Source organism: Lycium ferocissimum, chromosome 9 (assembly GCF_029784015.1).
Source record: "Lycium ferocissimum isolate CSIRO_LF1 chromosome 9, AGI_CSIRO_Lferr_CH_V1, whole genome shotgun sequence".
Classification (NCBI taxonomy): Eukaryota; Viridiplantae; Streptophyta; class Magnoliopsida; order Solanales; family Solanaceae; genus Lycium; species Lycium ferocissimum.
In genome coordinates this window covers 465,546-490,149 of record NC_081350.1, presented here as the reverse complement: position 1 = coordinate 490,149, position 24,604 = coordinate 465,546, and the positions used below count along the sequence as shown (strand labels likewise).

Below are 24,604 nucleotides of genomic sequence, written 5' to 3'. Positions count from 1 at the left end.
TTGGGCTTTCTGTTCTTAGCAACCTTCCCTCTGATCTGAGTAAAAGTAAAGGAGCTGCTGCATCAATATTTGAAATACTCGAGAGCAAACCGAGAATTGATTCAAGTAACAGTGAGGGGACCAAATTAGATGTTATCGTAGGCAATATCGAACTCCAGCATATTAGCTTTAAATACCCCACAAGACCGGACATGCAAATCTTCAGAGACTTGAGCTTGAGCATACCTGCAGGAAAGGTATTTATCATAGTATTTCACATTGATACGGATTTAAGATATATGTACACATTGATTTTTTACCGTCAGTGAATTTTCACTTGTGCTAGAAGGTTAGACACCATCTTTAGTTACTAGTTAATGCTTATCGGAGAGATTTATCTGTAATTAGCTTACAGGTGACCTGTTGTGTAAATTTATATTACCAACCCCCCCCCCCCCCTCCCCGGGTATAGCTTACAAGTTACATGATTGTATACATTTTATTATACCTCCCGTGCATAGAACATGAACTCGACAAAGATTTAATGTATATATACATACATTGATTTTTACATTGTTAGTAAATTTTCACTCGTACTAGAGGTCAGTCACCATCCTTAGTTACCAGGTTACCAATAATGCTTATCATAACGATTTATCTGTAATTAGCTTACAATTCACCTGATTGTGTAAATTTTTATTACACCTCCTATGCATAGAACATAAACTCGACAAGGATTTTAAAAATAGGGAAATTAACATAAATAGCCGCCCGCCAAATGTATAATAAGTATAATTAGTGAATAATATATGCATATTGGCTAGCAGTTGTAAATATTTTTGACAAGCGTCGAAATGTGTGACTTCCCTTTAAAATTTCTTGCAGACGATTCTTTGCGCTCGTCGGAGAAAGTGGTTCCGGGAAGTCAACGGTGATAAGCCTGCTCGAACGATTTTATGATCCCGATCAAGGTAACATATATCTCGACGGAGTCGAAATCAGGAAGTTAAATTTAAGGTGGTTGAGGCAACAAATGGGATTGGTAGGTCAAGAGCCAATACTATTCAATGAAACAATATGTTCTAATATTGCTTATGGTAGACAAGGAGAAGTAACAGAGGAAGAGATCATTTCACTCGCAAAGGCATCAAATGCACATAACTTCATATCTTCATTGCCTAATGGTTATAAAACCATAGTTGGAGAAAGAGGGCTTCAATTATCCGGTGGTCAAAAGCAAAGAATCGCGATCGCGAGGGCCATACTAAAGGATCCGAAAATACTTGTGCTCGATGAGGCGACTAGCGCGCTTGATACAGAGTCGGAACGTATCGTGCAAGAAGCGTTGGATCGAGTGATGGTGAATAGGACGACCATCGTCGTCGCGCATCGGTTGACCACGGTTAAAAATGCAGATGTTATTGCAGTATTTAAAAATGGTGTTGTTGCTGAAAAGGGAACACATGATGTGCTCTTGAACACTCCTCAAGGAATGTATGCTTCTTTGGTTGCACTTCAATCAGGATCAACTTAATTCAATACTCTAGTTTTAAGCTTGATAAAAGATTTTTGTATTTGTTGGTAACTATCCTAAATATTTGTAGAAATGGTTACATTATTATCTTCTTAAAGTTTACATATTTACGGACCATAGTCCGAAATGTATTCTCTTGGTTTGAGTTGAACAATTTATATAAATAGCCTTTTTACCTCTCTTTGATCTCGTTGTCTCTTGTCAATTACACTTGTTGAGAATCATATTTAATACACTTCACTTTGGTTTAGATTCTTACTTTTCTTCTCTTTCAGTCGTGCTAGTTTAAACATTTCTTTTTTCAATTCATGTGTCCCTAGCTTTTGATATAAGCCATTTACTAATCGCCTTCTTAGTTTTTGACCACCTCCTCCTATAGAGCTCTCTTTCAGCTTTAAAAACAAAACAGCATATTCCATGTATTTGGCCCAACGAAAAAGAATTAGGCCACACGTGAAGAGCGTGTCGAGACATAATATATTGTACTCTTTTTTAATTAAAATAACTCACAAGTACATGAAATTTTATAGGAATTAAATTGAGTATGAAAGGTTAAAAAAGTCCATCAACTTTATGACGGGTTTGCAAAGCCACATTGTAATTGAATGTAATTTCTTTTCTACTATTAAAGAATAAGGCGCCCCCGAACTATACCCGAAGTTACTACGACACGCCTTATCTTTCCCTGGGTTCTATTACCCTCCTAAACTTATTTAAAACAGAATATTTAACCCCCTAAGAGCTGACGTGGCAAGGAGGGTGTGTTTCACTCTCGTTGAGAGTGAGAAACATACAAAACGGGAAAACTTAATTTTTTTCTTAAAAATATGTATTTTCTTAAAATATGAAAAATGAATTTTTTTTAAAAAAATGAAAAATCCCTAAACTTATTTTAAAAATAAATGCGAAAAAGAGTGTGTCTTCTTATTAAAAAAATTTGGACATTTTTTAAATCTGGAAAACTAATTATTTTTTCTATATATGAAAATCAATCTAGTTTTCCAAATTTAGTTTTAAAAAACAAGTTTTCCACATTTTAAAACAATAATTCATTTTTCCAAAATTTTATAAAAAATCATTTTTTTCACATTTTGACAAGAAAAACACTTTTTCCGGTTTTTATTTGAAAAATAAAAGTGCCCTAAGAAAATGAAATCATGAAAATCAAGATTTTTTTAAGACATCTTAAAAAAAAAATTAAGTTTTCCATATTTTTAACAAATCCATTTTTCCATATTTTAAAAAAAATTGTGTTTTCAGTTTTTTTTTTTTTTTAAATCGGTTTTAAAAAAAAAAAAAAATTTAAACGGGTTTTAAAATCATTTTTTTAAAGAAAATTTAGTTTTTTATTTTTTTAAAAAAATGACTTTAAAAAAAAAATCAAATTTTGTTTTAAAAAAAAAAAAATAAAAATAATAAATACACATGTGGCAAGGAGAGTGTATGTCACTCTCGTATGAAGTGTGAAGTGGGACGTCGGCGTTTAGGGGGGTAATAAATAGGTGTGTCGTTTTATAAGTTTATCCCTTCTTAAAAATATGTATTTTCTTAAAATATGAAAAACTGAATTGTTTTTTAGAAAAAATGAAAAATCCGTTTTTTTAAAAGATAAGGTGTCTTCTTATTAAAAAATTTGGACATTTTTTAAATTTGGAAAACTAATTATTTTTTTCGGGAAAATAGTTTTCCAAATTTGTTTTAAAAAAACGGGTTTTCCACATTTTAAAAAAATAATTAATTTTTATTTTATAAAAAGTCATTTTTCACATTTGACAAGAAAAACACTTTTCGGTTTTATTTGAAAAATTATATGTAAGAAAATGAAATCATGAAAATCAAGATTTTTTAAGACATCTTAAAAAAAAAAATCAAGTTTTCCATATTTTTAACAAATCCATTTTTCCATATTTTAAAAAAAATTGTGTTTTCGAGACTTATGAACTTTAAAAAAAAAAAAAAAAAAAAATTTAAACGGGTTTTAAAATCATTTTTTTAAAGAAAATTTAGTTTTTTATTTTTTTAAAAAAAAATTGACTCGTAAGCTGAAATTTTGTTTTAAAAAAAATAAAAATAATAAATACACATGTGGCAAGGAGAGTGTATGTCACTCTCAGGCACGGGACGTCAACGTTTAGGAGGGTAAATTTAATTTTTATAAGTTTTTAGGCCAAAAAAGATGTGTGTCGTTGAAAACACAAATCCGTTATGTTTTGTAAATTTGTCTTATATATTTTGTAAATAAGGGAAAATTATCCTTGTGTTTTGTAATATAAGGTCGATTAATTATTAAGGCGGGACGTTTTACGTACAACATCGGTGAGGCGTAAGCACGGGGCGTAATTAATCAATTTTAGGCCAAAAATCATAGGTATGTTGAAAACACAAATCCGTTATGTTTTGTAAATTTGTCGTTATATTTTGTAAATAAGGAAAATTATCCTTGTGTTTTGTAATATAAGGTCTTAACTAGTATTATTAGGTCATTTTCCCACTTTTGATTCAAAAGTTAGCCAAGTTAGGCCTTAAAGCATAACTTTAGATTCAAAAGTTAGCCAAGTTAGGCCTTAAAGCATAACTTTAGATTTCAAAGTTAGCTAAGTTAGGCCTTTAGGCATAACTTTAGATTCCAAATATATTATTAAAGAAAACGACATAAATTACTAAAAAAATTCAATACTGTATTAAAAAAAATTCATTCCAATCCATCGAATTTTTCAGACTTTTGATGCAAAAGATATAAATTACACTTTTAGCTTAAACTATTTTGGCACAGAGTTCCAATATTTCCGTTGTCATAGAGATTGTGCTCCATATCTTCCTCACACCAATATTCAAAACAAAATAATATATTTAAAACTAATAAAGGAAATAAATATATTAAAATAAATACTAGCACTAGTAATGTTTTGCATTCAATTTCAGTACGTGCTCCCCTCTTACCAGTCCTCCATAGTGGTTAAACTAAGAACCCATCCCGCACCGTCAAATAATCATAATTGACCCCACCGATACAATCTAACGGCTGAGAATCAATCACAAAGAGTTTTCTCCGATCACCCCCCACCCCCTCGCTCTTCCATAGTCAAGTTACTCAAGCTTCATGATCCATCGTGTTTTTACCCCAGGAAATTTTTGTCCGGCTATTTTTGACTTAAAAAGGTTGAAGGGTAAAAATTAAAGACCACCTCAATTTAGGGGCATTTCTGCCAATGACCCGGGTCAAAAATCAGCCCATTTGGATGTCAAAATGTGCAATTTCTCCCTACCTACCCCAGCACAAGGCCCAAAATCTTTCACAGCCCGCCCCGAATTATTGTGGTGAGTTTGAGATCAATTGTTCTAACAAATATACCCTTAGAAACTTCTTTTATTTCTAGCAAACGTAGCTGCCGCCAGACTGAATACTCAGGTACTATAGCTTTACTACTATCTTTACTAAATAAAATCAGTTTTTTATATTATGATGTTATGTTTTTTAACCTTTTGTTTCTGATAGTCGGTCGAAAAAAATTGGTTTGAATTTTCTTATTTATATAGCAAATATTGTAACCTTTTGTTTCTGATAGTTCTGTTAATTATACTTATTTGTTGCTAGGGTTTTTTTTGTATTGACGGTTATCTTTATCTTTGCTTATACATATAGAAATATTTGCAATGTTATGTTTCAATTGTATTGATGTTCTTATTAGCCATCTCTTATAGTTTTATAGTTTTGGTTTCGCTGAACATAGCTGCTAGGGTTCAAATTTGGTAGTTTTTGGTTATTTTCATATTTTTTAAAAGAAGTGTTGTTTCCCTTTAGGGCTCATTGTCGCCTTTTTTCCGCTTCTCGCTTTCAAAAACACTCGTTGAATGTATTATTGCTAGGAAGGTTTTCTTTTATACGGTTCGGTAGTAAATATCTGCGGTTTTTTGGGTATTGGCTGATTTCCTGTCATCATTTTTTTTTTTGTTGTTGGATATAGAACATGATCGTATCAATTTCCTGTGTTTGGATGGGTTTTTTTCTGCTTATTGATGTAGAAATTTCCAACATCTTGTCTCTACCTTTAACTAAATTATTATCGTTTTCTTGCTTGTGGTTGTGCTTGGCTAGCTGAATAGGCTTCTCGCCAAAAGTCTGGTTTGGTAGAATTCAAAAATAAGATTGATCACAATGTTCATAACAACTGTAAGATTTGTTCCTTAGCAAAGCAGACTAGAATGCAATTTCCCTTAAGCATTTCTAGAGCTGATAAGCCTTTTGAGTTGATTCATTTAGATCTGTGGGGTTGTTACAGAACTCCCAAATTTGATAAAAGAAACTATTTCCTTACTATTGTTGATGATCACACAAGGTATACTTAGATTTATCTGTTGCTCCCATAATCACAGCAGATGCACCACAAGTAGTGCAAGAAGTGATTGAACCACCTGAAACTGCTCCTGATCATGCAATATCATTACCAGAATTAGCCGAACAAATTCCATTGCAGGATATTGTTCCTCCTCCTGTTGTTGCTAGTGAAAGACTAACTAGGATGACTAAGCAGCCTGGATGGTTAAATGACTATATAACCAATGCTAGTCATGATGGAGCTAGTACTTATCCCATAGATAAATATGTGTCTTATGCAGCAACATCAAACCAGTATAAAAGCTATTTGGCCAAGTTTTCTAATTTGTCTGAGCCTAGAAATTTTAAGGAGGCTTCAAGAGATGGAAAGTGGATAGAAGCCATGAAACAGGAGATCAAAGCTCTAGAAGATAACCATACTTGGAAGATTGTTGACCTTCCAAATGGGAAGAATGCAGTAGGTTCCAAATGGGTATATAAGATCAAGTATAAGGCAAATGGGGATGTTGAAAGATTCAAGGCAAGACTAGTGGCAAAGGGATATAGCCAAAAGGAGGGTCTTGACTATCATGCGACCTTCTCTCCAGTGGCCAAAATGATCACTGTGAGATCAGTGATTGCACTAGCAGCATCAAAAGGATGGAATCTTCATCAAATGGATGTATACAATGCATTCTTGCAAGGAGACCTTTGTGAAGAGGTGTACATGGAGTTACCAGAGGGATTTAAGAGACAGGGGAAGACTAAGGTGTGCAAACTACTAAAATCCTTATGTGGTTTGATACAAGCATCAAGGCAATGAAACATAAAATTGACTGATGCCTTGGTAGCTGCAGGGTTCACACAAAGTCCACATGGTTACTCACTCTTTACAAAGAAATCAGGTGTCAATATTGTGATAATCCTAGTGTATGTAGATGACTTACTCATCACTGGGAATAGCAGTGTTCTTATAGAAGAGGCCAAGAAGATTTTGCATCATGATTTTAGAGTTAAGGACTTGGGGGAACTTAAATACTTCCTTGGAATAGAAGTTTTGAGGTCACAACCTGGTATTGTCCTTAATCAAAGGAAATACATACTGGAGCTTATATCAGAAATGGGCCTAGCAGGCACAAGACCAGCTGTCACACCACTAGAAGTTGGAAACAAGCTAACAACTGTGGAGTATGACAGAATTGCTGAAGTCAAGGGTGATGAGGTCTTAGAAGATGCTTCAAGGTATCAAAGGTTAGTAGGGAAACTCCTATATGTCAACTCACAAGACCAGATATTAGCTTTGCAGTTCAGACATTGAGCCAGTTTATGCAAGAACCAAAAGTGTCACATTGGGAGGCAGCTATTAGAGTAGTCAAGTACCTCAAAAATGCACCAGGACAGGGCCTTATATTTAGATCACAACATACACAAGAGTTGACATGCTGGTGTGACTCAGATTGGGCAGCATGCCCAAACACAAGAAGGTCCATCACAGGTTATGCAGTGAAGTTTGGTGAGTCATTGATTTCCTGGAAATCAAAGAAACAACAAACAGTGTCCAAAAGCTCAGCTGAGGCTGAGTATAGGAGCATGGCAGCAGTTGTAGCAGAGGTCACTTGGTTGCTGGGGTTGTTCAAAGAGCTAGGAGTACAGATACATCAACCAGTAACAATTTGGAGTGATAGTAAGGCAGCAATCCAGTCTATCATGAACGTATTAAACACATAGAGATTGATTGTCACTTCATAAGAGACAAGATAAAAGATGGTACAATCAAGACTGAGTTTGTGGGAACAAATGATCAACAAGCAGACCTGATGACAAAATGGATAAACAGGCAACAACACCTATCTTTGATGAACAAGTTAGGAGTGTTGGATATTCTGCACCTCCAACTTGAGGGGGAGTATTGGAAGTGATCACGTGCCATACACTTGTTAGCCTAATGATGTAATTAGTTTGTAGTTAGTGGTCCCACATTAATTAATAATTAGTTAGTTTGTTACAAAGTTGGTTAGACTAGTATATGTACTGTATTCCTTCTTCCCTCTCTTCAGTTGAATAAGATGGAACCAGAAAATTCCCAATTCCCTCTCAACTCTCTCAATCATACATCTTAATTCTCTCAATCGTACAGTTATGATCAAGTCATCTGCTGCCAATCAATAATCAAGAGAGAGATTAAAAAAAAAAAGTTGAAATTTGTACTGAGAAAAAAATTATGTACGAATATTTGCGATTAAGCAGGTTTTTGGGTAAGTAACTAATATTCTTTTAGTTCCAATTGCACATGAAATTTAAGAAGACTTTTGACATATAATTAAATTAACAATCACTATCTGAATTCATGAATCGAATTAGCAATCATTACGCAAATTCACCACCAAGACGCGAACATTTCTCCTGTTGTTCCCTCCGGTCCGTTTCTAGGCTGGGTTAGGGAAACATCTGATCGATTTCCTTCGCGGATCCAATCGCACTGACAAGGTATATGGTACGAATAAAAGCAATAGGGACCTCATAAGAGATCATTTAATTTGAGTTTCAGGCCTGTGATGGAATCATGGAATGTACAATATCCTTCTATTCTTAATTAGAGTTTCAAATTGAGTGTGAAATTTTAAAAAAAAAAAAAAATTTTTTGATAGAGAACGTCTTCTTCCTCTAATAAACCTTACGGAATTGCTCGCAGTTCCAAAACAAATACTGAATCTTGCGAATGGAAAACTTAAAAATATTATCCAAATTCTACCCCACTTGATTGACAGGTTTATCTAATATTCCTCTTTGAATGAGCTAGCAAATGGGTTTCCATATCTATGAAAAGAGTTTTTTGGTGTAAAAAAAATAGAGTGCTAAGAAAAGAAAAAGCAGCACAACTAGAGAAGCAAAAGTACATAGCCAGGCAATGGATGTGTTGGAGACCAAATTAATGGATGATTAATAAAGCGAGAATTCTTTGAAGAGCAACCGCATATTTTGTATTCAATTATAGACAATGGAAAGATCATGGACGATGGAACAAAATAAGTTTCATACCAATGAATGGTTCAAAAAGGCTAAATTGTGATTAGTCATGAATGATTTTTTTTGTTTTTTTGTTTTTATGTTCGAGATCTTACCGTATTAGGCTACATTGTAAATTGATTGACGGAAAGTTACGTTAAGGGGTAAAGCGCTTCTTAACAAAGTCGTCCCCATATGCAGAGCTCGAATCCGAAACCTCTGACTAACGATATAGGAGTGACAACCTCTTGAATGAAATTTACTCAATCGACCTTAAGGAACAAATAAAATTTCATAATATCTTGTTTCAAACTTACCTAACTTGCGAGAGGTCCTAATTTGGAACAAAATACGAGGTGAGGGCCAGATTTTTGTTTCCGTTTTCTCCGTCAACCACAGAAGTTTAAGGATAACTAGACTATGACATCTCCATCAGGATGAAATTGTGCGAGTTCGACTACAATCTTATACAATATAAAAATTAATCATACTATTTAAATTTGATGACTTGGTATTTTGTCACGTTTTTGCAGAAATCGAATGTTCTTCTACTCAGATATTTGAATGATATTTAAATTTCCTGCTTCTGTTTTATAAATTCTTTTGTATTTTCTTTCGGTTTTAATTATTTCTCTATCTTAAGTTTTATTTTCTTTTCAATACTATTTAAAATAAAATAAAAATCACGAGGCTTATGTAGACTGTCTCTTAGCTAATATCCCAATCCTTGACGCATTTATTATGAATGTCCTTTAGAAAATAAATTTACACAGTGCATAGAAACTGACCTATTTAATCTATATATAATATAAAGTTAAAGTTAGCGCGGGAAGAAAGTGATGTGGCGATTTTACGTGGCTAAAAATCGTATTTTATCTTTTTTCTCCATTTTTGGCTTTTCTATAATTTTTTATTTTATTTTTTCCTCCTAAATGGCTCAATAATTAATACTCCACTTCCTATTTATTCTCCCAACTTTCTCATTTCTCAATTGCAGTTTCGGTTGTGCATTTAGTAATGCAATAAAGAAAGGTTCGTGTCATCGTGTGCAAAAAAAATCTGTCGCTTGCTGTATATTATTAAGTCCTTCTCATGATGCAAAAATATGACTTTTAATTATTATGGGATTAATTTTATATTTATTAGCTATCATTAGTATTCAATGAGAACGTAATGAAGTATAGAAAATGAAAAGTTTTCTATGTAATATAGAAAATGAAAAGTTTTCTATGTAACAGTTAATTACCATTAACTATAAGATGTTATGATCCAATTGGAGTATTATTTTTGCCTTCCTATTTCTTCTTCTACAAATTATGAACTTCTCTAGCCGGTCAAGCAACCAAGTTTATTGCTCCAAAATTTTCAAGTAATTGACAAATTATAAGATAAAGAAGGTGGATCAATGGAGCTGCGTCATAACTCACTCACACACACACACACAAAAGATCGAAGCTCGGCGAAAAAGATGGCGGAGAAGAATTCGAAGCACAAAGGATCTCAACTTGAAGCCCAGTTGTTGATCTCGAAGTCGTTTTGTACCATACGGCAAAGCTTCAAACTTCACCTCTATTTTCGTTTCCTTCGATATTCTTTTTAGTATAATGTTCTTGTATGTAAAATTAGTACATGTTGATGGATTGATCCACTTCCTCAAACGAATTAGCAAACCAGGGACTGTAATTTTTGGTGCATTCATGGGAGTAATAATTAGAATTTAAAGAGGTCGTTTGGTTGCATGTTAGGAAAGAGTTAATTCATGTATTAAAACTAGCTAATTGGTTAGCTTTTAATTGCTTTGTATAACATTCAGCAGATATTTTTCATCATCATTTTACAATCTCACATAATATATATATATATATATATATATATATATAAATTATGAATTTATGAATTATTTTATGAGGGAGAGTAGATGAAATGACTAATGATAATGATGCAACGAAAGATCTTGCTAGGTCTATAAGAAAGCAAACGTGCATTTTTATCAAAACAAAATAGAAGTGGCAGTACATGCCAAGATTGATAGTCAAAAAGATTTCAGACAGCGTGTTTCACACTTTCATTTTAATTATTTTAGATTCATGAAATGCCCATATTGTAGCTGGGCTAGATGCATAAACATGAGTTACAAACAAAAAAAAAAAATGTCGAAAATATAAACATAAACTGTTTTTCTTGCAGTAAAAATTTACGATACAAATATATATGTATATCTTTCCTCACTACTATGATCTATCATCTCTTTTTTCATTATCTTCCCTATTTTCTTATGTTATGCCTAAAATAGGCTTAGGTACTAAAGTACACCTCCACCTTACTTTAGGTTTTTTATTTCTTAGTAATCAAAAGGAACTCAATACTCTGCAAATCAAACAAAAGCGGTATATCACAAAATGCAAAGACAATACTAATTTGAAGTTTTCGGAATATGTTTACTAACGTTCGTGTTCTTTCTTTCGAATATATTGTAATATTCTGCTTTATTGTTTGATTCTTTACCCCTTGTACTCTATATTGGTGCATTCACTAAACATATAATATATTTTTCATGTTTTTAATATATTTTGCATAAATTTATTTGAGGTAAATACAGTGTATACATTTACGTTTGTAGGATGAAACCATAAAACTTAACTCTCTACTTAAAGGAAAAAAAAAATAGATAATTAAAAACAAAGGAAGAATATATTCTGTTTTAAAAACTTCTATTAGATATATGTATATGCTTAATACTTTTTTTTTAAACATATAAGCTTATATATATTTTAGATATAAAAGGAAAATCATACATATATATAAATATATATATATATCGCGCGTGTGCACATAAATTTGAACTTTTTAAAATCAAAATGTTCCTTTCTTTATAAAAATAAGAGAGTAATTTCATGATGCAAAAAACATCTTCAAAAGACCGAAGACTTTTAGATTGTTAAAAATCACCAAACATATAAAAATTAAGTACTAATAACAAGCTGAATTGAAACTCGAAATTTGATATATTAAAATTGAACACTTAAAGAGTCTTTAGAATATTTTTAGGACTCGACATTTTACAAAATTAGTTTGATAAAATTTACAAGTTATTTTATAACCACGCGAAATGCGGATAAATTCACTAGTTAAAAGTAATAAGGGGAGGTGTTAGGACTGTATATAATAAGAGAAGAGAAATACTGATACAGAGTGTAATTAATTGATGAAATGAAAACTAAAGTTTTTTTTTTTTTTTTTTTTTACAGAAAAAATATATATAGAGCAAAAACTAAAGGGGAAATTGAAAGAAATAGATGGGCTTTATCTAGATAAAAAATAGGGCTTTGAGCCTGTTTGGATGAAAGCATCACTTGTAAATTTGTTTGCGAACTATAAACTAGTTAAAAATAAGTTGGGATAATCTAATTTTTTTTTTTTTTTAAACATCGCTTTTTATTTTTATAAGACGCTTTATATGTAAATTCAAATGGTTACCAATTATTTTTTTTTTGAGAACCTTATTTTAAGACAAAATGATTTTTAAATTTAGTACCAAACAAAAAAAAAGTTCTGAAAAACAACTCATAAGCAATCCAAACGGACTCTTTATACCTTGCCGCATTCCACAATGCTTGAGTAATCTACAACTACACATAACCTCAATCGACTCTTTACTGCCGCCGCCTCACTCCTTTACCCGCCACGTCATCACAGCACCATATGTTTTTACTAGTTTCATGATGTTATGTTTTTACTAGTTTTAATTTTGCTTAAATATAGCTGCCTAGGGTTCAAAAATCAGTTTTAGTTATTTTGTTATTCTACTTATTTGTGCAAGGTTATTTTCTGATAGTCCGTCATTGGTTCGAATTTTCTTATTTATAATATAGCAAATATTGTAACCTTTTGTTTCTGATAGTGTTCTGTAAAGTTCAGGTTTTTAGGACTTGCTGAAAAAAGAAATTCTGCTAATGTAAGTTTTTATGTTAATTTTCAGATACTTATTTTTTTTATTTTTATATTGACGGGTTTTGCTTATACATATAGAAATATTTGCAATGTTTTGTTTCAATTGTATTGATGTTCTTATTTATAGTTGCTGAACATAGCTTCAAAATTGGTAGTTTTTGGTTATTTTCATATTTTTTAAAAGAAGTGCTCATTGTCGCCTTTTATATGCTTCTCGCTTTCAAAAACACTGGTTGAATGTATTATTTCTAGGAAGATTTTCTTTTGTACGGTTTTTTTTGGGTATTGGCTGATTTCCTGTTCTTTTCTTTTGTTGTTGGATATAGAACATGATCGTGTGTTTTTTTTTCTGCTTATTGATGTAGAAATTTCCAACATTTTGTCTCTACCTTTTGACTAAATTGTTATCGATTTTTTTGTGGTCATGCTTAGCTAGCTGAACAGGTTTCTTGTGAAAAGTTTGGTTTTTTGATTATTCTAATCTCGGTTGTTGATCTCTTCTCATAAGGGGTTCTTTACTTGTGGATGTAAGATAAACCAGTATAAAAAAAATGATAGCAGCTATTTCGTGGATTCCCAAAGGGGTTGCAAAGTCGGTACCAGCTGAGGCTGAGCCCCCTTCAAAGGAGGAAATTGAGGAGATTCTGAAGAGTGGTCTTCTTGATAAACGGTATTATTATTATTTTGATTGGTGCTTTAATTTTAACCATTTTGCCAGCCCTAGCTGTGCCTAAAAGTTATTAAACATTGATCGATTTAAGACCTATAATTTTTGGAATTAAACTTGGTACTTCCTTTCATTGTAATCTTTGCTTTGCCTTACTCTTGAAAGTCCAGTGAAAATAGTGACGATGAGGAAGCTGAAGAAGAAATGAATGTTGATGAATCCAAGGAAAATGAGGATGATGAAATTGCTGTTGCGTTAGCTGCTGCTGATGCACTTGGAAAGGCAACAAAAGTTGGTTCTGTAGGAACTGATGACATAACAGATGGTTTAAAGGAATTGGACATGGACAACTATGATGACGAGGAGGATGGTAACTTAAGTCCATTGGTTAATATGTTGATTTGTGTTGAACACAGTTTTTGTTTCTTTGTTATTTATATCTCTGATGAACTGGCAGTATTTTTCATATTCAACTCTTTTCGATAAGATAAAGATTTTTCATACTCATTTTCCCCATGCCTGGCTTATATGCCAAGCTTCTAAAATCAACTTATTTTGACAAGTTCTTTTTTCAAAAGTGCTTTTCAAGAAAGTACTTTTGGTGAGAAGCAGTTTGTGTTTGGCTAATCAATTTGAAAAACATTTTTGAGCAGCAATAAGTGTTTGGCCAAGCTTTTTAAAAAGTTCTTCAATGTGTATTTTCTCAAAAGTGCTTTCAAAAGAAGCACTTTTGGGGAGAAGCTACTTTTTTTAGCTTCTCAAAAACAGCTTTTGTTTATACTCAAAAACACTTTTTCTTCCCCTAAAAGTTTGGCCAAACACCTCAAGCTTTGAATAAAACTATGGTCTGCACTGTGATTTATCTGTTTTTATTTTGAAAATTGTTCCTAAGGTTAATTCTAAAATGTTATATTTGAATGGATTTTAATTTAGTTTGCATTTCTCTCTTTGCATGTGTTTGGCATGGTCAGGCATTGAGCTTTTCGGTTCAGGACTTAAAGACTTGTACTACCCAAGTAATGACATGGACCCATATCTCAAGGATAAGGTTTGCAGTATGATCAGGTTGTTGTTCCATCATGTTGTAACCGTTCAATTATTGCTGACTGAGAAGAATTCTCCTTTCAGGACAATGACTCTGAAGATGATGACGACATGATAATAAGACCTGATGATTCTGTTATAGTTTGCGCAAGCAATGAGGATGATGTCAGTCAGCTTGAGGCAAGTAAAAAACTTACTTCACGACTTAATAATACTTCCATCTGTATTGTCCTTTTAATTTTCTTTAAGCCACCCTTTAATTTGTGACTCTGATCCGTGCCAACAGATATGGATTTTGGAAGTTTCATCAGATGGTGAAACAAACATGTATGTTCACCATTGTAATATTATACCTGCCTTTCCTCTCTGTACAGCATGGCTCGATTGCCCTGTTAAAGGCGGCGAGAAAGGTATGGTTGAGCTTTATGCTGCTGAAGTATTTTCTCTTACTTTAAAAGTAATTTCTTATTTGCTCATGTTAATAAATGAATTAACTTGTTGATAGGTAACTTCATAGCTGTGGGCTCAATGGAACCAGCAATAGAAATTTGGGATATGGACATCGTAAGTGACTCCACACCCATCTTTATGAACTAGCTCGTGAGTCACTGCTGATTGTATCTCACTATCTTCTTTCTCTGTAGATGGATGAGGTGCAACCATCTGTAATTTTAGGTGGCATTGCTGATATAAAGAAAAAGGGTAAAAAGGTAAATTAAGCAATTTGACCTTTCTACTGTCTTTGATCCAATTTTTATTTGGAATGCTCTTGTATGCAAGGTCAGCTTGTCCAGCTGAAATTTTCCCTAGATGTTAAAGGTAGAAAATCAGTCAATGATTTTCATTAGTTATGCAAAGATTAGTAATGCGAGGATGATAATGGAGGAATTACAATGTTGTGATTATTTGTTGTGTATTTAGGAACAAGAAAGGTTTTAAGTCTAAAGTGACGAGGATAATTTTGTTATTTTAACTCAGGTATAGCTAATATTCATATTCTTATTCCACATTCTACCCCGTAGAAATACCAATGCTGAAAATCCCTTCCCCACCTCCAACAAGTTTTAGGACCTTACTCTTTAAGAATTGAAGAAGGGAAACAATCAGTTTGCCAATTATTATCATTTGCATGGTGGATGGTCCTTACTGAGTATTTGATAATTGTCTGAGAAAACTTACTTTTATGCTCCATTTACTTAGTTTGCAATTTTTCGTCTTGCAGAAATCTATCAAATACAAGAAGGATAGCCATTCAGATTCAGTACTTGGTCTTTCTTGGAACCAGGAATATAGGTATAGACTTTTGATTGACTGAGCATTTGATGTTTGCTAGTGTTTGTCAAACTTCAGAGTTTGTCTTATTCAACAATCAATGCAGGAATATACTTGCCAGTGCTAGTGCTGATCATACAGTCAGGGTTTGGGATGTGACTACCGAAGCTTGTAATCTCACTTTGAGGACCATACTGACAAGGTAGAATTCAAAAAAATTAGCATTTCTTTAAACATTTTGGTTAATAATACCTGACTTAAGCACATTAAACCTTCAATTAATTGAAGTTTTGATCCATTTGTTTGTGAATATTCAAAAATTTAACCTAATTATTAACTGTTTCAACACTCAATTACTCATGTGATAAGTTATATTTGTATTGTTACTTTATATATGACGGCAATATAATTATGTAATGTAAATAATATGCTAGAGTTTGCAACACTTGTAAGCATATGTAAGTGGATTGTGCAGTTGCATAGAAAAACTTTAGTGGTTCTAAGCCAGTGATTAAAGAGGAAAGGCAAAGGATTGAGAAGTAAATGGAGAGGTATACTTGGATGAAAATTAAGAGCTTCTGGAGAGAAAAATAGGCTTTAATTTTATGGAAAATGAGTGAAACAAGGATGAGAGGGATTAAAATGAATGCAAATGAGATTATAGAGGCTATTGTTGGTGCATATTTGTTACCTACATAAGGTTTGAAGTTCCTTGTGATTTCTTTGTTTGCTTTGTTGAGGTAAACCTTTGAGGTTATAGAATTTTTTTCCAAATCTGGTAAAAGTGTTTCTTGAAATTTTGAGGGTAAATCTGTAAATCCAGAAATAAAGTCATAATCGTCATCTTCAAGCCAGCTGTTTGTGATTTTTTTGTTGTTTGTTATGTCTTTGCTTTCTTCTCTATGGGCTGGTTTTTACTAGTTGGTGTTTTGGATTTGGACTCATTGGTGTCTTTTTTTCCAGTTGGGGTTTAGTGGATTTGGCTGTTTTTTTGGTGGGCTGGTTTTTATTTGGGGTTTTGGATTTGGACTCACTACTGAGGCCTTTTTCTACTTGGGGTTTAGTGGCTTTGGTTATTTTGTTCTTGGGAGAAGCGGTTGAGATATGTTTGGTTAGATCTGAGGATTTCTTGGTGGTGGAAGAACTGATTTGGTTGAATTTGAGGACTTGGAGGGAGTGGGATTGAGCTTCTTTTGGAGCTGGGGTTTGAAGGTAAGTTTATCTGATTTGGTAATGTTAGTACTAGGATTGGAACTAGGCTTGACAAGCTTTGTTTTATTCTTGGTTTGCGAATCAGAAAAGGGAAGTTTTGATTTTGAAAGCTTTGTTTGGTTCTTGGTAGAACCAAAGCTAGAAGAAGAAGAAGAAGAAGAAGTCTTAATATGCTTGGTTTGATCCTTGGAAGAGGTAGTGGTTGATTTGATGAGTTTAGTTTGGTTCTTGGAAGGAATGAATGAAAGAGTGAATGATACAAAAACAGGACAAAGTACTAAAAGTACCGCAGTAAAGCTGCAAGAGTGTGTAAGTGGAGCCATATGTACTGAAATCTATGACTCTCTTTTTGATCTGAAGATCTAATGAGGCTTCTCTCCAAGATTTAAAGCCTCAATTGGATCTGAAGACAAGATGATAAAAAGTTGTGTGGGCATTGGGGGAGGGGAGAATGGTATAGAAATATGTAGGACTTTTTAGTGTGTGTGAAAAGAGGAAAGGAAGCAAAGTAAGAGACTTTAATGCCAAAGTGGAGGCAATGAAATATGTCACATGGAGCAACCAGACAAGCACAGTATTCCTTATACTACGCGCTTTGCTTTGGTAATACTAGTAACTAGTGTATTGTTTTGTTTTTCTTTTGTCACTCTAAAATACTGGTTCCCAAATATAGGCAGCAAGTGCAATGAAACTGTTCTCATTATTAAAAAAAAGAAAAAATGTAATGTAAATAGTCAAATATAACATATTTTCTAAATGAAGGGACCAAAGACATATTTTTATTAATTGAAGGATGAATATGCTTAGTCATGTAACGCAAGGACGAAAGCTGAATTTAGCAATAATTTAGGGATCAAAAGTGCTAATATCCCTAGACATTTCATCTTTTGTATCGGAAACCCCAATAACCTTACTTTTACCTTGTCAAAAAAAAAAAAAAAAAAAAAGAAGAAAAAAACCAATAATAACCTAGGTAAAGTTGATATGTCTAGTCTTTGCTAGAGTTTTGAAATCTAACTGATGAAAATTGAATTACTTATAGACCATTAGTGGCCAGCTTGCTAAATTATGAAAGAAGCAGATTCATCATCTTGCTATGTTTGGCAGGTTCAAGCAGTTGCATGGAATCCATTTGCACCACAGATTCTTCTGAGCGGGTCATTCGATCATACAGTTTGCTTGGTGATAAAACAATTCCCCTTTTTCCTTTTTACTTTTTGTTTTGGAAAGCTAGGACTGTAGATTAGTTTCTTACTTTAAGATGCTAATTCAACTTTCAACATGTCTTGCAGAAGGACGGTAGGAAACCTTCTCACAGTGGATTTAAGTTTCCAGTTGCCGCTGATGTTGAAAGCTTGGCTTGGGATCCACATTCTGAGCATTCGTTTGTGGTCAGTTCTTTGTTTGCTATGTTAAGGCTTTGTTTGTTTGGTACGTTTGATTCTGATATGGGAATCGGTAGTTGGGAGATAGTTAATGATTTTCTTAACATGGGGGCCATTAGTATGGGAACTGAGGATGGATGGGATTGTGTTGGATGGTTCGGTAAATATACTATGGTTGGGGTTTGAATGATTTTGAAATTAAGTTTGGCAATTAGTTTACTTTTCCCATGTGCATATTAGTTTTATTTTTTGCTTGTTGAAAATCGACACGTATTATTTAATGCATAAAATTAGGAAGTATTTATCTGCCTCCAGGTCTATGGGACTAAAATGAAGAATAAACACTGCATAAATTCAAACCGCCATATAATCCTGTTTACCCTCGGCCCAATCACTAATTGTGTACCCTATAACTGTATGACACCTAAATGGTTTCTTTGAAGGATGAGTAAATCCATTTTAAAGTCAGGTCAGGAATCTTAATCTTGATGTGTATTGGATATTAGGAAATGACTGACCAACAGTTTCCTAAAACTTTCAGGTCAGCTTGGAGAATGGTACAGTTACTAGTTTTGACCTCCGCGCTGCTAGTTCTGGTACGACTTCAGAGACAAAGCGAAGGTTCACCATCCATGCTCATGATAAAGCAGCGTCCTCGTTGTCCTTTAATCCTCTAGTTCCAAATGTAAGCGGAATCTTTTTTTTTTTTTTTAAATGTAAGCGGAATCTTTTTCTTTTTTTCACTTTATCCTTATTAACATTTGCCTTTCCTCACTTTCCCTTGTATTTTGGGCAGCTTCTTGCAACTGGTTCCACAGACAAGATGGTACTTTCTTGTTGTCTCTGTTTGCTGCTTATTACCTTGTTTTGATTTATTCCACTGGTTATTAATTTAATTATTGTGCTGCAGGTTAAATTATGGGATTTGACCAACAATCAACCTTCTTGCATTGCATCTAGGAATCCAAAAGCTGTATGTGATTTGCTAATGTTTTTGTGGTTCTTGAATATTCAAGTTTGATGCATCATATATGTCCTTAAACATGTTAGGAAAACAAGGTTTTAGATGTTTGTTTATACGTTTTGATTAGTGGAATACTATCATGACGACCCTTTTATTTTATTTTTGTTATCAGGGAGCTGTCTTCTCTGTATCCTTCTCAGATGATTGCCCCTTTTTGCTTGCTGTTGGTGGCTCTAAAGGGAAATTGCAGGTGAGTTGTGTTCCTTTTGAATTTTTTGATTTGTTGCTGCTCTAGTCACTAATTAAAAAAAAACAGGAATTAGCGACATACAAATTCTGTAGCTAAACAGAAAAATCCGTCGCTAATCCTATTTACTAACAGATTATTAGCTACAAAGTTCGTAGCTAATCCAGTTATTTTTTTTGTATTTGTGTTTTTGGGCTGAGAAATTGTCGTTGCTTATCATTTGCAGCTATGGGATATTGCGTCAGAAGATTCCGTGTTGAAGAAATATGGGAAATACGTTGCACAAAAAAGGCCGTCGCCACCCAAATCATAATGTAAATGTAGCTTTCAAGGTATTTGTTGAATTCTATAGTGAAAGTGTTAGCTAGTCTGTCAATTTTGATCTGCGGTTTAGTATATACACTATTATATACTTTTATACAAGGTTGATACATTATGTTTAATGCTTTCTTCCAAGTATAATGTTGTATAATATTCTATATTGGGCTACGTGGCCTAATATTTTATATTGGGCTGTGTATTTTTGAATATTTACCCGTTTATGTTTCCAGTCGGATTGGCGACTTTTTGCTGGTACGGATATTTAGTGAATTGGGTTTATCTTGTACTGCTTTGATCGTTAATTATTACTCCATTAATAATGTTATACGACTTGGTGAGCTCTGCGCAATGGGTTGGCTTGTGTTGTTTTTTGAGATTTTTATATTAGGTAGTGTTTGATTAATTGCTTGTATGGTCCTGTTGATCGATGCTCGAGCTTTATCTAATTGAAATATATGCTAGTGTTTCACTGTTTAAGTTATGAATTTAGGGGCCGTTTGGTTGTTGGTTAGGAAGTGAATTATTCATGTATTAGGACCTGCCTAACTAGTGTCATATTTTTGGTTGAATTTTAGTTGCTATGTATAAAATTCAATACACTGAGTACGGTGGTTTGGTTAACAATTTACAATCTCGCATAACTAAAAAATATATAAGTTATGAGTTAATTTATGTATTAGTTTATGCATGGTAGAAGACGGAATAACTAATGCATTACTAATACTTAAACGACCCCTTAGAGCTATTGAGCTGCAGGATGTAAGCTGATGAATCAAGTTTTTGATATCTTTGCTGAATAAGTTGAGTTAGATAAAAAGATTATAAAAGGAAAAAACTGACATACACATGAATAAAAGTTTAAACTTTATTTCTTGGTCAATGTTGTTGATAGTATAGGTAGTAGCACATGTTGCAGAAGTGCTGAATGTCTTATACTCTTGGTATAATTCTTGATTGCTCTGTGTTTTGGTAGATATTTGGTTCCAAGATGTTGAATTATCTGTAACTGTTACTGGATTGTGTGATTGAAATATGGGAGTCTGAGATCCCAGGTTTGACTCCCAGGCACAACACTCTAAGTTTGTGTGTGAGTTTATATGCTCCAGGCTTGGTGGATTGGATTACCTGTCACCTGTGCTTTTGGTGTTATAGCAGGCTACCCGGTGGTTAGTCGATGTGCGTGCAAGTTAGTCGAGTTACTGCTGTCATCCAATTTTTTGTAATCATTCGTGTCTTTCTTTGAATGATATCGTAAGTTGTTGTACTTAAAAAACTTGAAATATCTTATGGCTCATCAACTGTCTTTTTGAGTGATGAGTCTCTTGTGTACTTTTAACTGTTTCCTTTAATAAAAATGACTGATAAAAGAAACTTTCTTTTTGAGTGATGAGGTGGGCATGGTTACCTCATACCTGTACTCGTGGTTGTTATTTGGCATATCTGATTTTTCTCTGCGAGTCTTTACTTGACCTGTATGTCGACAAATTTAACCAGTGGCGGAGCTAGCGGAAGGGGTTCATCCGTACCGCTTTTCCCGGGAATTCACATGTATAAGGACAATTTTTTTTTTATTGTATATATGGCTAGTAGATGATGAGATGAACCCCCTTGGTGAAAACCATGCCTTTAACTAGTTTCCTGTTATGGTGAACCTTGTTCTCTTTGGTATTGCTGGTGCTTGACTTGCAATTGGGCTTGATGCTGTTTGATATTTAGTACTAAGTAATAATTTACTTCTAGATTTAACTTCCCCCTTGATGTGCATAACATATTAACAAGTGTGTTTTCCATATCAAGCTAGTTTGCCCTTTTTTTGGAGGAGTTGACCAAATTAACAAGAAAGTTAACAGCCTCATTACTTCCTTTTTTTAAGATGGGAATGGGGCCGAATCATTCCCATACATAGCCTTGCCCGCCCAACATAGTCTCACCTAGCTTAACTTTCTTTCCAACTAGCTTGCTCCACCTCTCCGCCTTTTTATTATTTATCGAATTAATATTGTTTTCTTCTCATGATTTACAACTCAACTTCATTAGTCCTCCCCACAGAGATCTTCACATTGTTCTTCATACCAGCAACCTCTTCGCTTTGAGAATCCACTATCTGTAGCATTATACGAACCGCTAGAGTAATCACGACTTGCTAGGGGTTAGAGTGAGGTCTCAAGGTGTAGAAAAGGGTTTAACTATGCTAACAGAACTCCTAAGGGTTACCTATGCTTACATAGCACATAACATGCTCCTTCTCCTAACACTTCCCGGTCTTGACCCGCTTCGTAAAGGTCTAATCGCCGTGACCCGAAATCTCCTCAAACCATTCCTCTCAATCATACCTTTTTGCCTCTTTTTATTGATGGATATTTACTGGAAATACGAGACCCGACCCATTTGTGAATCATCCGAATCTTGTTCCCCATCTGAATACTAACGTCATCAAAAATCAATTATGAAGTCTCAACGTAACGCGCTTTTAATCGCGTTTGCAGTTGTTTTTTACTGGCTGTTGTATTCTGTTACTGGATTAGTTGTTAAAGTTGAGATGTTGAATAAGCGCGTGGAGAAATTGAAGGCTCAGGATTGAATTGAATGATTTGTTTGGAGATTGGATTGGGTTTTGGGTTATCCATAGGATCGGATACTTTTGCTGGTATTGATAAGGTATGGGATACTTTTTGCTGGTATTTATATGGTATGGGATATTTTAGTGAATTGGGTTTCTCTTGTACTGCTTTGATCTTTAATTACGGAGTAATAATGGATTAGCTTGTGTTGATTTTTGGGATTTTGATGATTGTATATTAGGTAGTGTTTGTTTTGGTTTGTTTGTGAACTGCTGCCTGATCCTATTGATTGATGCTGGAGCTTTATCTAATTGAAATATATGTTGTGGAATTTATATGACTTAATAATGGGCAATTCATCTTGGATTGGCTTATTTTAGGTGCTTTAAGGCAAAATAGCTTTTAAGCACTTTTGTAGTGTTTGGATAAAATAAAGAAGTGCTTTTAAGCACTGGTTTTTAAGCCAAAATAACAACTTATGTTTTAACTTATGGCTTTTGGCTTATAAGCTATAAGTTATAAGCCAATCCAAACAGTCTCTTAGTAGCCAAAGGATACTTACGTGAAGTGTACTAGGCTTTGTTTGGTCTGTTTTATATTTCTCAGCTTCTTTATGCTAGTGTTTTATTATGCATTTAGAACTATTTAGCTGCTAAGTTGGAAAATCAAGCTTTTCATTTAGATGAAAAACAACGGACACACACATGAACAGAAGTTTAAACTTTATTCCTTGGTGAATGCGAAAGTGTGTTAGTTGATGGTATAGTAGCACACATTGCACAAATGCTGAACGTCATCTTATACTCGGTATAGTTCTTGGTTGTTGAGTGTTTTGGTAGAGATTTGGATCCAAGATGTCGGATTGTCTGTAACTGTAACTGGATTGATCACCTTTTCGTTAACAATAAAGGAAGTGGGAAAAAGAAATACATCATAAATGTGTTCTGAAGGGGATGATTGAGTGATTTGAGATATAAGAGTTGAGATTCCAGGTTACAACACTCAGTCTAAGTTTATGTTAGTTTTTATGCTCCAGGGCTGGTGGAAAGTATTACCTGCCACCTTTGCTTGTAGCGTTGTAGCAGGCTGCCCGGTGGTTACTCAATGTGCGTGCAATGTAATCATACATGTCGTTCATTATGATATATCATAAGCTGTTAGTACGCAAGTCTTATGAATCCTTGTGGCTGAAAATGGCACTATGGCTGTTAGAAGCATGGTGGCGGTTCTATGGCCATGGCTGAAAATGGCACTATGGCTGTTTTCGTAATCTGTGTATGGCTTGAGTAAATGATTGTCTAACTTGTATGAAATACTTTGGTGTTTAGAGGAGCAGCTATGAGTAAATTCTGTAGATTACTGCATGCATATATAATCGTCCATATGGTAATCTGCTATGGAAAAGATATTACACGCTAGTCCAGAATATTGGAATTCAGAATATTTCTGTATTTTCACGTAAGTTTGCAATACTAGAATCAATCTTTTTCTTTCCATTGTAAGAAAGATGTATCACGTAAATCCATCCCATTAACTAGATCCATTTTCTGGCATGAACTCTTCGTTTTGTACTTCCCTCAGTTTGGTGAAGTTATAAAAAACAGGCCTTCCGGTGCACAAAGCATCCCACGTTAGTATTGTTTTTAAAAGTAAAGTGATTGATACAATTATTTATTTAGGGAAAAGGGTCCCTTTTACTTTGGAAAAAAGGCTAAAAATATCTTCCGGTACGAATTTGGGTAAAAAATAAAGGGCTTTTTTGAAGAATTTAAGACTTCACCCCGAAGTTTTTAAAAATACAAAGAAACTCTCATGTATGTGCTAACCGCTAATCCTATCATTAGTAATTTCTGAAGCAAAAAACAAATGCAAAAAAAAAAAAAAAAGGCCTGCCACCTATAAAAAAAGTTTTTGGGCCCTGCCACCTAAATCTTCCTTGAAACTAAGGGAGTCACTTTTCTTTTTGCCCAAAAAATCTTTGCAACATTGATCCTTAATTAGTATGTCTAGCACAGTAACACGCATTTTATATATGTCTGTGATTATGAAATCTAAGAATCTTCTTATAATTCCAACTCTAACTTATTTGATGCTAATAATCTACGTGAGCTTCCTAACGAAGCTAATATAAATGTGTTGTGAATAA

At 33.8% G+C, this 24,604-nt stretch overlaps 2 protein-coding genes across 2 annotated transcripts; both read left to right on the top strand.

Moving 5' to 3' along the window:
* Positions 1-1,012: 1,012 nt before the first annotated feature.
* On the top strand, positions 1,013-1,513 carry LOC132029478 (ABC transporter B family member 9-like). Its single transcript, XM_059418726.1, has one exon. It carries the CDS (start codon positions 1,013-1,015, stop codon positions 1,511-1,513), a length of 501 nt encoding a protein of 166 aa, XP_059274709.1.
* An 11,634-nt stretch (positions 1,514-13,147) lies between these two features.
* On the top strand, positions 13,148-22,727 carry LOC132029500 (uncharacterized WD repeat-containing protein C17D11.16-like). The gene is given in 17 exon segments (XM_059418745.1): positions 13,148-13,455; positions 13,623-13,822; positions 14,424-14,500; positions 14,581-14,676; positions 14,783-14,906; positions 15,002-15,060; positions 15,141-15,206; positions 15,719-15,789; positions 15,875-15,948; positions 15,951-15,970; positions 18,088-18,162; positions 18,273-18,371; positions 18,907-19,050; positions 19,162-19,191; positions 19,276-19,338; positions 19,502-19,579; positions 19,803-22,727. Coding segments are annotated over 17 exon segments (1,482 nt in total). The 5' UTR covers positions 13,148-13,336; the 3' UTR covers positions 19,890-22,727.
* Positions 22,728-24,604: the final 1,877 nt, after the last annotated feature.